The sequence below is a fragment of the Mus pahari genome, chromosome 14 (assembly GCF_900095145.1).
Source record: "Mus pahari chromosome 14, PAHARI_EIJ_v1.1, whole genome shotgun sequence".
Classification (NCBI taxonomy): Eukaryota; Metazoa; Chordata; class Mammalia; order Rodentia; family Muridae; genus Mus; species Mus pahari.
In genome coordinates, this window is record NC_034603.1 from 62442054 (window position 1) to 62457072 (window position 15019).

Here is a 15019-nt window from a genome sequence, read left to right on the forward strand (position 1 = left end):
TACACGCACGCACACACGGAGCATCCTCCCGTCAGGTTTCCCGGTCCAGCCCCGCCCGCGCCTCCTGCTTCCCGCAGACCTTCTCCCTGCATCCCTACACACCTCGCCTCTCCATTCTTTCCGGCTCCGGGACTCTCCCGCCGATCCCCCACAACACCCTGGGATGGAGCGACTCCAGCCAGCCCGGAGCCCCCCGCGACCGGGGTGAAAGTCCTTCGCCCCTCTCCTGCCCGGCACTCGCCCCGAACACCATGGGCCTGAGGGGTTCCGGGGGCGCTGGATGCTGGAAATGACCGATGCTGGAGGTGAGGGGCCGGGTCCCCTAGGGTGGAAGGGGAAGCGTGGCCAGTGACTACTGGACTCAAGGTGGGACCCTCAGGAGGGCTAAATGGATCTAAGCTACTAGGGCCTTTCTTCCTCTATCCCTAGGGAGACCTCACTGGAGAGGGAAGCTGGGTTGTCGGGAGAGACCAGAAATAGGGTTTGTGTCCCTAATCCCCTTTCTCCCGCATGAGGAAATTAATGAGAGAGAGAGAGAGAGAGAGAGAGAGAGAGAGAGAGAGAGAGAAGAAAGAATGAAGAGAAAAAGAAATAAGAAAAACTGGTGTGGGGGGGCAGGGGGAGAGGCCTTAACTCTTTCCTACCCAGCAATTAGACCTGTGGGTTGAAGAAACTGTTCTACCCTCTGAGATTGGGGAGAGGGGATAGGTGTAGGTGCTCTGTCCATTAACCCCATCTTCTAGGATGCTTGGACGAGCTGTCAAACTCCTGCAGACAGTTCCAAGCCTGGGGCTGGCTGAAGACTGGGGGCCTGGGAGGGGCTCAGCTCCTTAGCTCTACAACTGCCTCCCCCATCACCAGCCTGCATGTCAACCACTTCTGGGACTTGTCAGCTCGCTCTCTCTCTCTCTCTCTCTCTCTCTCTCTCTCTCTCTCTCTCTCTCTCTCCCTCCCTCCCTCCCTCCCTCCCCTACTCAGGACCCCTTCTCCCCTCTTGCTTGTGGGACAGGCATTCTGTTCTGTTCTCTCACCCCATGGTGTGGGTCAGGGCTACCCAGCTGCTTTCCCTGAGCCTCCTGGGTCTGTTCTTTCTTGATCTTTCTTCCCAGCTCCCAGTGGACCCTGCCAATCTCTCCCTCTGAATCTGCTAGTTCCTCCTTCTGTTCCACCCCCAGGTTGTAGACCTTTGTTTGGCTTTCTCCTTCCCTTGGGTTCCAGGTAGCTTGGAACTCACCTGCTTTTCCTTTTTCCAGAGAAAGGTCAGAGGTCCCTAATGGTCCAGGAACTGGAAGCTGTTGGGGAAGGGAGTGGTCTGTTGACAAGGGAGCCCAATGGTTGTCCTAGGGAACAGGTTGATTTGCATCCTTGTGTAGTTAACACCCCTGAGTAGGAGTGTGAGCAGAAGTGGGAAGAGAGATGAGGTGGGTATCTAATTTTCCTAGGGTGTGTTTTAGGGAGGAGAGAGTTCAGTGACAGGGGTAGGTGACTCGAATACTACGCATCCATGGAGTTTTACATGGGACAGTGCGGGAAGGCTCCCCAACAGTTATGGGAGCTGCCATTTGTGCTGAATCAGGATGGGCTGAGAGGCTGAGCTGGAGGCCCCAGTCAACCCAAGGGGGCCTAAAATCGGCCTCGGTGCACTGGATTGGGGCCATCAGGAAAGAGCATGGGCTGGCCTGCTCTGTTTAAGAGAGGAGGTGTCACCACTGTCTGCAGAGAGCAGCCACTCTGGTAGGAGAAGCAGCTACCATCCTGAGTCTCCAGTCTGAAGGGAGAGCACATGGCCCATCCGTCAAGGAGAGATAAGACCCACATAGGAAACCAGTAAAGAGCGAAAAGGTCTTCATTTCTCAGGACCGAGAGATCTGGAGAAGGGACAGCTGGATCCTAATCAGAGAAAGTTTTGCAATCCAATGACACAGTTTAGGTTGAGGACTGACCTACCTTAATCTGGCCTCTAAGGCCTGGAGAGAATATTCTAGATATTCAGGGGGCTGTTAGTCCCCAGAGTTCAAGAACAGCAAAGGGGTCCCTTGCTGAGGCGTCCTGGACCTCTCCCCGTATGGCATTGTTTGGCTCAGCTCCAAGCATCCCTCTAGCCTATTGGAGGTGGTTTTAATGCTTGCCTTAATCCCAGCCAGTGCAAACCAGATCCCCCCACCCTTTACCCCAGCCCTCCCCCGAAAGTTCCCCCATGAGTTCCTCATGAGCAGCGTATGCATTCTGGCTAGAATGCTGAGAAACAGGAGACAGGGGTCAATGTCAGCTTCGACCTCTGAGCTCTTGCATATTAATGTTCACACCTGTAAAGTGGGGATACCAAGATGCCAAGCCTAGCAGTTCACAGAGAAATGTCTGTTCAGCGAAAGGAGAGCTAACAGGCACGTGGTCTGGTTCGGTCTGGTCCAGTGCCCTGCCCTTCTCCCAGGAACCAGAGTAGTAGAACTGGAGATTGTGTCTCAGCCGTTCAGCGTCTCCCTCTATTCTCGTCCCCTGTCTTCTGTACCAGGCTTCTATACTGTTAGGAAGCCTGCCTGCCTGACTATGGTGTTTCTTTCATTTTTTCCTCAAGACTTATTTATTATTATACATAAGTACACTGTAGCTGTCTTCTGACAGCACCAGAAGTGGGTGTCAGATCTCAACCCTGTGGTTGCTGGGATTTGAACTCAGGACCTTCAGAAGAGCAGTCAGTGCTCTTACCTGCTGAGCCATCTCGCCAGCCCTGCCTATGGTGTTTCTGATGCATATCCCCTGCTTCCCTTCCTTGCCTGCCTGCTCTTCTTTGCTTCCAACCACAAACCAAACCAAATGCCAGAACCTAAACAGTACAACTCTGCCCATCCACACTCCTTCCTTGCTTTAGAGATGTTCTGCTGTGGAAACCTAATGTCTCGATCCACCTGCAAGTCAAGAACCGTGGGGACTCTGGTTCTGTGGCTCTGTGGACCTGCTGGTGATGCTGGCTTCCTGAATAGTTCAAAACAGCAGGTGGCGAGGGCCCTGGTGACAGAGGAAGAACTGATAGATACAAAGATGGGTAGAGGCATGGACATAATAGATGTTGGATGGGTAGGGTACACAGAGGGAGGGAGGGAGGGAGGGAGGGAGGGAGGGAGAAGGGAAGGGAAGGGAAGGAGGGAAGGGAAGGGAAGGAAAACAGGTAGATAAAAAGGTCGGTAGGAAAATGGATGCAAGAACCTGGGTTTTAAATCTGGATTTGCCATAAATTGCCTCGAGATCCATCCACGCCCTCTTCCGTTTCTGTGTAAAATGAGAGATCTGGATTTAATCGTTTCCACGACTTCTAGATTGATGCAGGACCCTTGGTGATGATGGAAGCTTTTAGGGGATGCTAGTGATTGGAGGGCCTTATGCAATGCAGGGACTGATGTAGCTGGTCCCAGCTCACAGAAGCTGGCTATGGCCCGATTGGCTTTGCTCTGGCTTTCCTGATTCTGTCTCCTGCCTCTGCCCTCATGGGCTTCTCTTCCAAGGGCCAGAGAAAGAGCTCTGAGGAAAGGAAGACGGTGGGTGGGCAGGAAGCTAAAAGCTTTGACTCTTTACTGCCACAGCCAACTGAAGCCGTTTCTCCAAGATAATCTCTCTCTCTCTCTCTCTCTCTCTCTCTCTCTCTCTCTCTCTCTCTCTCTCTCTCTCTCTCTCTCTCTCTCTCTTATCCTTCCCAGCTCTCTTGAGTCATGGCTTCCTCAAAGCTCCGAGAACCTGTGGATGAAGTTTTTGGTAAGTTATGCATGACTCTGTGTCTAGCAATAGACTTAGCCGTGGAGCCCCTCCTTCGAGTACAGTGGGCATTGCGTGGGGGAAGGGCAGATAGGGCGCTTAGGGTTCTTCAGTACATGGTGTACCAGTGACCTCACATGCAGCGCATCATATAATTCTCAATGTTAGATGTACGGAGAAGGGGTGTAAGGTGCAGATGCTGACCTGACCTGCTGTAAAGATTACAGGGTGGCTGGTGAGATGGCACAGCCATTTAAGGTATTAAAGGTGTGTGGGACCTGAGTTTGATTCCCACTCACATAAAGGTGGAAGAAGAGACTCAGCTCCACAGAGTAACTCTCTGACCTCTACATGTGTGCTCTGAGGTGCACAACCCTATTCACACTTCATGCTCACACTCGCACACACCCATGTGCGCACACACTAATTATAATAATAATTTTTTAAAAATAACATGAAGACTTGAGTTCAATCCCAAACACCCACATAAAAACTGGGCATAAGGTATGTGTGGCGCACGCCTTTAATTCCTGTACTTAGGGGGCAGAGGCAGGTGGGTTTCTGAGTTCCAGGCCAGCCAGGGCTACACAGAGAAACCCTGTCTTGACCTCAGATGGAGAGGGATTGAAGCCACCGACCTCTGACTTCTATGCACGCATGCATAGACACTCACACATGTCTATGCATGAATAAATATGAACGAATAAATAAAGCACATGGCAAATTAGTGGCAGAATTGAGACCCCTAGAGAGCCTTGCTCCCAGCCCCTCGTCACTGTGCTAAACCTCTATATACTCCAGTTCAGACTCCAAGTCATACATATAAGTGCCTGAGATCTCACATACACACACACACACACACCTCTACGCCTTCAGCATCCACTGGTGTCTGTGTACACCACTGTCATTTTGAGAGATCACCCCACCAGGGCAGAGCTGTCTGCAGGCTGTGTGACTGTGTTGTGGGAAAGCTGTTCCCCCCCCTCCCCCCAGCTTGATTCCTGAGTACAACTCCGAGGGGCTCCTACCCATGGGATGCCACAGGACTTGGGTTTCTGCCTTCTCCCATCTCTGCCTTTCCCTCTTCTCTCTCCTCCTGTCATCACCACTGGTCCTGGTCCCTGCTAGTATGGTTACCTCAGTCCCTTTGGGAATACTGCTCGCTGGCACAGCCTCTACCCCCTCCCCCAACACTTCCTTATCTCTGAGGCTGGCTCTACACAGGTCCTGCCTAACCTTGGCAGGCCCACAGAGGTGAGCCTCCCTTGATGGGGGGAGGCTTCTCTTTCTCCTCTGTCCCCACCTCCTACCCCAGGCTCCTCACCAATCCTTGCTTGTTTTCCTCCTGTCTGCTGAGGTAGCTGGGCGCTGCCTGGAGTGCTTCCTCTTATGAAGACAATTAAATATTCATCTCTCCCACTGCCCAGAACCCAGAGGGGGAGGCAGGGAAGGAAAGAGATGGGAAAAGGGTTTAGGGGGCCATGGTGAGACTAGCCCCACCTTGCCTTGTACCCCCAATTCCCCAGGAGACCCCTTGCTTTCCACACTGTGGGTGATACCCATTTTGCCATGTGAAGCAAGGACCCATCACCCCAGTAAAAATGGCTGGATATTAGCTGGGTGCCAGGAGCAGAGAGGTCAGAGCGCTGGCCCAGGGGCCAGGAGACCTGGAGACCACATTGACTCCCTCCACACAGCTTACCAAACCTTCCTCATCTGAGTTCAGTTTCTCCACCCAGTAAATGACGGGCTTAGACTCAATGTTGCCTCCTTCCCTGTTCAGAAAGGTCACAGCTGATCTGTCTGCTGTCTCCAAATAAGTCAGATTGCCTGTCTCTGACCCTAGCTAGCTCTTACCAGCTCTATGCTCTTGGGCAAATTAAGGCTGCCCTGGGGAATCCCAAGTTCAGTCTTCCAAGATTGTAGGAGGTTTCAGTGACCGGTAATTGTGAAGCACTTAGAGCGGTGTGAGCTCTTACTGGCTCCTGGCCGCTTCCAGGGACACTAGGAAGTTCTTCATCAGAAGTGAATTCAGGGAGCCACATCTGGATCCAAAAGAGCAATCGTGACAGTAGCTGACCCCTACCACCCCGCACCACACCCTTGGACAGTTGCCATGGCCTCCGAGTTTACTTCCATCTTCAACCAGGCTGTTCCCTAACACCTAACACCCAGAGCTGTACCATTCCCTCTCCCGGGAAAATCTCCTTCTGGTTCCGTTTACAGCCCCAGCTCTGTATGGCGGGTCATCCAGGCCTCAGCCTGGCTCCCGGATCAGAGCCCTGGTCGATATCGTTTCCTTGTTCCTTATGTGCCCTTTTCTTTTCTTTTCTTTTCTTTTCTTTTCTTTTCTTTTCTTTTCTTTCCTTCTGTTTGTTTGGTTTCATTGTTTTTTGTTATTGGGTTTTGTTTGTTTGTGTTTTTGAGACAGGGTTTCTCTCTGTAGCCTTGGCTTTCCTGGAACTCACTCCATAGACCAGGCTGACCTCGAACTTAGGGATCCACCTGCCTCTGCCTCCTGAGTGCTGGGATTAAAGGCGGGAACCACCACCACCAGGCCCCTTTCTTCCTTTAAAAGAGAATTCTCTAGGCACCTGTTACCTGCTAGTCACAGACAGAAAACTCGATCCTTAAGGAGCTGACAGTTTAATAGATGAAAAGAGGCAAAAAGCTTAAATGACAAAGGCATTCAGGATGCTGGAGAGTGACACATAAGAAACAACTGGAACGGAACGGTCCTTTGGAGAATATGGAGGGGAGTCACATGTGCAAAGGCTGGGAGGTGCAGGCTGGGAGGAGGGGTTGGAGGCAGACACTGCTCAGAAATGTAAGTGGGACACAGACTGAACCTAGACAGCGACTGGGGGAACCCTAGCTCTGATTCTGCGTGAGATGGCTCTGAGCAGGGGACTGACAGCGCTGACACATCGAATCAGGATCACTCTGGGTGCTGTGTTGAAAATCCTCTAAGTGGGAAAGGGGAGAGGAGGCAGGAGACCTGCAGAGACCTAGTGTCCCCCCACTCCCTCCCTCCCGCCTCCCTTCCCTTCCTCTGTGTGTACATGTATTCATGTGTATGCTCACTCATAAACAATATTTCACTGACAAAGCCTAAGAGCTGTAGAGTGGGCAGTTTAGAGCAGGTAATGCTCTTGTATAGGACCCGAATTCAGTTCCTAGTACCCACCATCTGGCAATTCACAACAGATGGTGTGTAACTCCACCTCCAGGGGATCTGACACCCTCTTCTGAACCGTGAGGCTATCTGCAGTCTAAGGTATACATGCCCCCATACACATAGCTTAATAATAATAATAATAATAACAACAACAACAGCAACAACAACAATACCCTCAGACATCCTCAGAAGTAGAGAGAGAAGCACAATGCACCTTATGAGCCTGCTTAGGGAACAGGATTTAGGAGGGCTGAGGGGAGAAGGGTAGCTCAGAGCTCTCTAACCTGGGTTACTTGGGCAGATAGACCATTGGTCTAGGGGGCAAGACACCTGATTAAAGAGCAAGCCAATGAGGGAAGGAAGGAGTGAGAGAGAGGAGAGAGAAATGACAGCGCGAGAGGGAGAGAGTCCTGGCTGTCCTGGAACTTGCTCTGTAGAGCAGGCTGAATTTGAACTCAGAGATCTACCTGCTTCTGCCTTTCTGGGATTAAAGGTGTGCACCACCATGTAGGGTTCTGATGAGTGGTGTTTGGCTGAGGCACTGGGGGGGGGCTCTGGTTTGTGGGTTTCCTGGCGGCTGCTTCTGGGCTTAGGCTTGACATTTAGTGGAGGGTTCTGGGCTGGGAATAGACAAAGTGGCCAATGAGCAGGGGTGCCTTTGGGATGTCTACAGATGAGAGAGGAGCAGGCAAGACAGAGGGTGCGATGGATGGAGTGGGGTCCTAGAGATATTAAGAGAGGAAGGAACAGGAAGGTCTTGACCCATCCTGAAGCCTGGGGAGACCCCAGTGCCGGGGCCAGACCGAGACCTAGAGGTGCTGCCTCACTGGGCAGGTGACAGAAGTGCGAGCTTTTCCTCACTCCCAGCAGGGCGCCTCTTCCCCCTCCCAGTCCTCACAGGACCTGGCACTGTGCTGCAGAGCCCAGGACCCAAGAAACAAGCTGCAGGGGCCTGTGGGGAACTTTGCTCCTGGGTCTGACACTGGTGTGTGGCAGAGCAAAACAGTGTCACCAGGAGGGACTGTTCCTAGAGCCACGCTCCAGAGGACACACTGTCACTAGTCAGTGGCTCCAGTTGTGACTTGCCTTCTTTGATCCTAGTTGGCTCAGCTATGAACTATGGCCCAGATGTTGTAACCCGCCCCTCCCTCCCCCAGATGCTGTGATTCTCACCCCCAATCCTCTAAGGAGGATAGTGAGGTGTATAGCGTTGGGTACATGGCAGATGCCTCTTCATCCCCCTGGTCTCCACTGCTTTTCCACTCCACTGGGCAGTACCTATTCCCAAAGAGCTATTTCCTGCCACCCAGAGGTTCCATCTCTCCTTCCCACTTCCCACCCATTCCAATAGCTTGCCAGCTCTTACTCAAACTTTAGGATCCAGGTGGGTGTGCCTCCTCTCACCCCTGTTTCTGTGAGTGTCTGCACATAGGCCAGCCTCGCCCACAAGAGGACCCTGCATGCCGTGCCGGTGCTAGCGGGTGGGGTTAGGAGCCCAGCCCAACTGTGAGACACCCACATTTCAACCCACAGGCACAGTGGGTGGTCCTCCCAAGCACCAGTTAAATGTCTGGGATGTTGGCCCATCTGAGGTGGCTCTGGTCTCCGTTTGCAGACCTGGACTTGGCTGTACCAGAGACCACCAGACTGGACAGCAGCTTACACAAAGCCAGGGCTCAACTGTTGGCCAAGGGCCGGAGACACCGGCCTTCCCGTTCCAGGCTACGAGACAGTGCCAGCTCTGCCGAGGACGGTGAAGGCTCCGATGGGCCCGGAGGCAAGGTTGGGGTAACATACACACACCCACATCCTACCCCTGGACCATACCCCTTCCCTCAAGCTTCCAGGGAAGTGTGCCCCCCCCCCCCGAGATGCTCCCAAAAGGTCAGTTAGTGGTTCACTTCTGGCTCCTGTACCTCTGTACAGGAAAAGGTGTTAGCCCATTTTACAGATGAAGCTGAGACCAGAAGGGTTCGAGAAGTCCCAGTAACTGTGGGATGTGCAAATGAGGCGCAGGATGTCTTCACTTCATGTGATCATCCATTTCTCCAGGCCCGGGTCATAGAATACCTGATCTCCAGACCCCAAGAAACAGAGCTTCCTTGGGGGTCCCGTACAGTCAATGACGGGGAAACTGGCCTCCATCCTCTGGGAAGTCAGGGGGGACGCTGAACTGCTGCCCCTCTTCCAGGTGACCGAGGGCTGCGGTAGCCCCCTGCACCGGCTGCGCTCGCCTCTGCACTCGGGTCCAGGCTCCCCAGCCAGTGGCTCTTTCTGCCTGGAGCCCCCAGGCTTGAGGCGCAGTCTGGATGAGGACGAGCCGCCACCCTCGCCCCTCGCTCGGTACCGGCCCCTGCACAACGCCGCCTCGCATGAGGGCCTGGCCGCCACCTCCGGCTCACCACCACGCTCTGCACCCTCCTCCGACAGCTCCCCCAGCTTCGTGCGTCGCTACCCTCGAGCAGAGCCTCACAGCGAAGGTGAGCCCGGTAGGGGCGGCGCCGCCTGCCGACGAGCATCGGAACCGCAGCTAGACAAGGCGGTTGGGTGGCTACAGGGGAGATGGAAGGCTGGCTGGTCATCAGGTTCCCTTCTTCATTTACAGTTTACTATCTATATGCCAGACATCGCTGGACCCAAACAGAGCATAGAGACAGCCCTTGGTCTCTGGGGACGTGTAGCTTAGGAAAGAAACAACCAAATCACCCCATAATTAACGTATAGGTACACGCTGTAATAAAAGCTATGCAGGAAATATGCACAGTTGTTAAATGTCCTCACTTGACTGGAAATGCTTCCCTGAGGAGGTTAACATTTGAGCCGAGATTGAAAAGCTGGTTAGAAAACGGCCAAGAAGCTGGGCGTGGTGACGCATGCCTTTAATCCCAGCACTCGGGAAGCAGAGGCAGGCGGATTTCTAAGTTCGAGGCCAGCCTGGTCTACAAAGTGAGTTCCAGGACAGCCAGGGCTATACAGAGAAACCCTGTCGTGAAAAACCAAAACCAAACCAAAACAAAACAAACAAAAAAAAACAACAGCAACAATAACGAAAACAAACAAAAAGTCCTAGCCTCTCAGATGTAAAATACTTTTACAGTTTGTAAAAGGCTCCCATTAGATACTGTAAAATTGGCACATCTCTGCTTGAAATAAGACACACAGTGTCTTACCCTGGGTCACACAGCTAGTATAGAACCCTAGGGCCAAATGGCCTAATTCTACGTCAAGAAATATCTACCACCCGACACGGGCAGCGGCAGGAGGCCAGCAGACCGTTGCCTTAGCTGTTTTCCTCCCCTTCTGTAAAGATGACAGCCGGGATGCCAGCCCCCCTGAGCCTGCCAGCCCCACCATCGGCTTGGACAAGAAGACTCGGAGGAAATTCCTGGACCTGGGGTGAGTGGGGGCAGGTATTGCAAGTGTCCTTGGAGCTGTTGGGGCCAGAGCATCACAGTGGGCAGGTATGCCCTACTTCTCCCCCTGCCTCCTTCCAGGGTCACTCTCCGCCGAGCATCCACCAGCAGGAGCCGGAAGGAGAAGGGAAGCAACCGCCTCTCCATGGGCAGCAGGTGAGGGGTCCCCATGGCAACCACCCCCACAGCTCCCACCCCCCCACACAGCACCCACCCCCCCACAGATCCCACCCCCCTCCTGCTCACCCACACCATGCTGGATACTTTCTCCACAGAGAGTCTGTGGAAGGCTCTGGAAGGACAGGAAGCTCCCCATTCCTGCCCTTTTCCTGGTTCACGGACAGTGGCAAGGGCTCTGCTTCCTCGGGGAGTACCACCTCCCCAACCTGCTCCCCCAAACACGAGGGCTTCAGCCCCAAGAAGTCAGCTTCCCAGGTAAGCCCAGGTCTTCATTCCTTCTTTTTCTCCTTCCTTTTTCTCATCTATCCTTCCCTCCCTTCTTTCTTGTTCCCTGCTGAGGCAGTCTTATTCTGTAGCCCAGGCTGGCCTGGAACTACACATCCTCTTGCTTTAGCCTTGTGAGTGCTGGGACTAGAAGAATGTGCCATCCTTCCCAGTGTAACCCCGGGACGTTCTTGCCCCACACTGGCTTCTAGGCTCAGGACAAGGACATACTTCGTCGTGGCTTGGACTGGGACCCAGGTTTCTCTGGGACCTATAGTGTCTCTCCACAGAGCTGCCTAGTGACTCATGACTTGCATCTACTCTCTGGCTTCATTCAGTCATGCCTCGTGCGTTCATACCCATTCGTATTTCATGTGTTTAGACTGCTTCCTATACTCAGCACTCCTGTGGGAACACTGAGTCCCCCACTGTTCACTCAGTCGGAGGAGCCCTGCTTCTTACTGTTCTCCTGAGTCAGGTCTGGACTGTGCCATCAAGAGCTGGCCATGTGCATGATGGGAAGTCTTGGAGATAACGGAGATGAGCAGGACCCCCACCTAGTCCTCTAAAAGCTCCAGACCCTTGAGATAAAAATCATCAACACAATCAATACTAAAGTCTCCTTATGTTCGCAAAGGCTGCTGTGCTTTACAAAGCCCACTATTGTCTGTGGCTTTAACTGTGACTTAGGCAAGGTAGTCATTATCTGCATTGTACAGATAAGCAAATGAGGTTTGAGATGTGCACAGCTGTGTATGGTACTGGGACTTAGGGGAATCAGAAATCGTGGGGTTCAGGGGAAGAGACCCTTCTGATGTGCAGCTTATTCAATAACCACCAGATAGTCTTCCTCAGTCCCTCCCTTTGTGCTGGTCCCAGGGGACACTATGCTGAGCGAGACACAGCCCAAGTCCTCACAGAGGCCATTGGGGGTACCCACCAGTCAGGATGCAAGAGGCCTAGGAGAAGGATTCTTTTTTTAAAAAAGATGTATTTACTCATTATGTAGTGTTCTGCCTGCGTGTATGCCTGCAGGCCAAAAGAGGGTGCCAGATCTCATTACAGATGGTTCTGAGCCACCATATGGTTGCTGGGAATTGAACTCAGGACCTCTGGAAGAGCAGCCAGTGCTCTTAACCTGTGAGCCATCCCTCCAGCCCAGGAGAAGGATTGTTATGTAATGGGGACACATGACCCAGCCTGGGGGAGGGATCTTGGTAGGCCCCCTACAGGAAGCAGCACCTAGCCCCCTCCATTCCTCTTCATTCATCAGCTTAACTTAATGCTAGGACTGTGTCATCTAGGTAGTCGGCTCCCTCCTAGAGGGCTCAGGTTCTGATATGTCACTTCAGTCATCACAGCCTGTGTCTGGCTGTCTAGTTCCGAGTCCCTGGTCCTGGAGCATTGAACGACTGCCGGTGCCTAGTGTAGTATTTCAGTCCCGTCTGGTCAGGAGATGATGGGCTTGGGGTGGGAGGTGAGCTTACTTCTTGGCACACGTCCCTTTCTGTGTAGGAATCTACCCTGAGCGATGACTCCACACCCCCCAGCAGCAGCCCCAAGATCCCCGGTGGTCCTCGACAGGAGACCAAGTGCTCCTATCCCTACCACACGCTGTCCCAGTCTTCGGATGAGGTGGGTGAGGCTGGCCTTTGTGCCTGCTGGGGGGGATCCAGCCGCAGCCGCAGGCACGGCTCCCTTCACCCTCCCCATCTCTATCACAGTTCCTGGATGAGTCCCTCCCTGCCGTACAACACTGGACCAGCCAGCAGGTGGGCCAGTGGCTGCACAGCCTCAACCTGGAACAGTATGCTGCTGAGTTTGCTGCCCGGCAGGTGGATGGGCCGCAGCTCCTGCAGCTGGACGGAAGCAAACTGAAGGTGGGTCAGAGTGCAGAGGCGATGATCAGTCAGATTGAGATAGCCTTCGAGGGTAGGGACTGCTCTTTGTCTTGACTTTTGACCCTGATATACCTCCTGGACTGACCTGGCACTGCCTTTCACTGTGGAGCCTCTGACCCGGTGTCTGACCTCTACCCTTTTGCAGTGTAGTACCCTCGATCTGACTTGAAACCCAAGCTTATCACTTCCATCTGACCTCTAGCTCCAGCCCGGTCTTCGGGCTAACCTTGACCTTTGGACTACCATCCAGTGTTGAGAAGCCAGGCTGCTTTCTTGGCCAGTTCCATCCCATATTCATTCTCAGATCCTGGATACCACCAGGCTCTGGAGTGCTAAGTGGACAGTGTGGAGAGGTGGCCTCCAATATCTGTAGGTTCCTGGGACTGAGGGAATGAGAGCCCCATAGGAACTCTTGAAACAAGGAGGGACCTTACCGATATGCCACGTGACCTTGAACAAGTCACTCTCTACTCCGAGGACCCTGAGGTTGAGCAGGATCATACTAAGGCTGAAATCCTAGGTTGAGGATCTGGTGCCAAGGATGGGGTCGCAAATGGCCTAGTGTCATAGAGAGTTGTCATCTCTGACCACTTGTATGCCATTCCTCCTACCGTGGGGCCCAATCCCTAGGCAAAGGCCGGACTTCCTAGCAGACTCTAGCGGGTCTTCGGGGCAGCGTTCTAGGCCTCTTTCCTTCATTCTGGATTTCTTCCCAGAGCCTGGGGCTCAGCAATTCGCATGACCGGGCACTGGTGAAGCGGAAGTTGAAGGAGCTGGCAGCGGCTGCTGAGAAGGAACGGAAGGCGCAGGAGAAGACCGCACGGCAGCGGGAGAAGCTGCGGCGCCGCGAGCACGATGCCAAGAAGAGCTAGGGATGGCTGGTGGGGCTGGCACCCCGGCGCACTTGCAGCCACCTACATGGGCCTCACCAGGGAGGCAGGGTCTAGGCGCCAGGCTCTCGAGCACACGGCCCCCCTCTCACCCTGTTTGGACTGAGTCCTCTGGAGGGAGACCCCGGGGGTGGGGGAGGGCCCAGTAATAAACCCAATTTCGAGGACTTGTTTGGCGCAGACTTCCAGGGGGAAGCAGGTGGCAGATGAAGAGAGCGGAGGCCAGGAATGCAGCAAACAGCGGAGCCCAGAGGAGCCTGGTTCAGGCTGAACCTCCGCCCTCTGACTAGAGTGGTACGGAGCAGGAAGTGATCTAGCAGGGGAGGCCCTTCCATGGCCAGGATTCCTCAGCTTAGAGAGTAGCCTGGGCAACCCTACTGGAGACAGGAGACAGCTGTGTCTCCTCACCTTTTGAAGGTGGCCCTGTGGTGGCAGAACGGTTCTCCCCAGAGAGGCCAGTGGGCACCACCAGTAGCACTCAGGGTGGATTCCCAGACACCTCAGAGAGAAGTGTGAGCAGGGCAGGGTAAGCTGGCCTCTGTAAGGACCGCAGAGGGGGGGGGGGAAGGGAGCTCTCATTCTCTCTCCCCCCCCCACTCTCCCCTGTGGGTTCCAGCACACAGGTTCGCTCCTCTCCCATTGAGTCCCTTTCACGGAGCTAAAATCCACTTCTTCAGAGAGTACTTGAGTCTTCGAGGGCAGGAAAAATGGAGAGCTGTTGGGGGACACAGGTCATTCCCCCAGCTAGTGTCTTAGATGGTGAAGAGGCACTCCCTAAGGGTGGCCTGCCTGCTGCCGGATTCAAAGGGTCCGGCAGCTTCCCGGGTGGCCTAGAGCGGATGGACAGACACTGCTGGCTTAGGTTTGCTAGGCTACAGAGGGGGACTGGGCCAGCCCCGCATGGGACTGGCACATGTCCTTTGTAGGGCATGTTCAGAGATAGAGGGTCCAGGTGCCATGCTGACCCAGCTTCTCGGGTGCTGGTCAGTTATTACTGGGCCCAGGTTTGTGATGAGAAACCCCCACCTGGAGGGGTGAACAGGACCTGCATGCTAACTCCCTCTCTCCTGCCTGGGAAAGTGGCTGAAGGCCAGGGCCCTGTGTTTGGGCTCAGTCGCCTTCCCTGGAAGTGGGGGCCTCAGAGGGAGAACTAAGGTATAGGGGCACTGGCATTTCCTAGACTGGGTGGGGAGGGTGGAGGCTCTACTGTCCCTGAAGCTGTGAGGAGCCAAGTGAGCCCACCTGCATGTGAAGGGGGAAGATGGTTATCAACTTCTTTCAATAAATACTTACCACACACCAGTGATCTTCCTGTCTGGGACAAGGGACTAAGCTACGCCTGAGTGGACAGCCCTGCCTGGTGGCGTGCTCAGCTGGCTCAGGTTCAGAGTACAGTTAGTCCTAGGGGACCAACCTTCTCAGGTGCTGCATGTGTGGGCTCCCCAA

The 15019-nt window shown here is 54.0% G+C and overlaps 1 protein-coding gene across 1 annotated transcript; it reads left to right on the top strand.

Annotated features, from left to right (window-relative positions):
- The first annotated feature begins 6 nt into the window (after positions 1–6).
- Positions 7–14872, top strand: Samd14 (sterile alpha motif domain containing 14). The gene is made up of 10 exons (XM_021213821.1): positions 7–305; positions 3693–3747; positions 8541–8707; positions 9117–9405; positions 10234–10321; positions 10420–10494; positions 10614–10773; positions 12298–12417; positions 12507–12662; positions 13400–14872. Exons 2-10 carry the CDS (start codon positions 3705–3707, stop codon positions 13553–13555), a joined length of 1254 nt encoding a protein of 417 aa, XP_021069480.1. The 5' UTR covers positions 7–305; positions 3693–3704; the 3' UTR covers positions 13556–14872.
- Positions 14873–15019: the final 147 nt, after the last annotated feature.

Excerpts from the sequence above, each read along its gene's own strand:
- Samd14 (XM_021213821.1), top strand. The coding sequence starts at position 3,705 with ATGGCTTCCTCAAAGCTCCGAGAACCTGTGGATGAAGTTTTTG. Across the intron at positions 3,748-8,540 it reads ACCTGTGGATGAAGTTTTTG|ACCTGGACTTGGCTGTACCA; the intron begins GTAAGTTATGCA and ends CTCCGTTTGCAG. Across the intron at positions 12,418-12,506 it reads TGTCCCAGTCTTCGGATGAG|TTCCTGGATGAGTCCCTCCC; the intron begins GTGGGTGAGGCT and ends TCTCTATCACAG.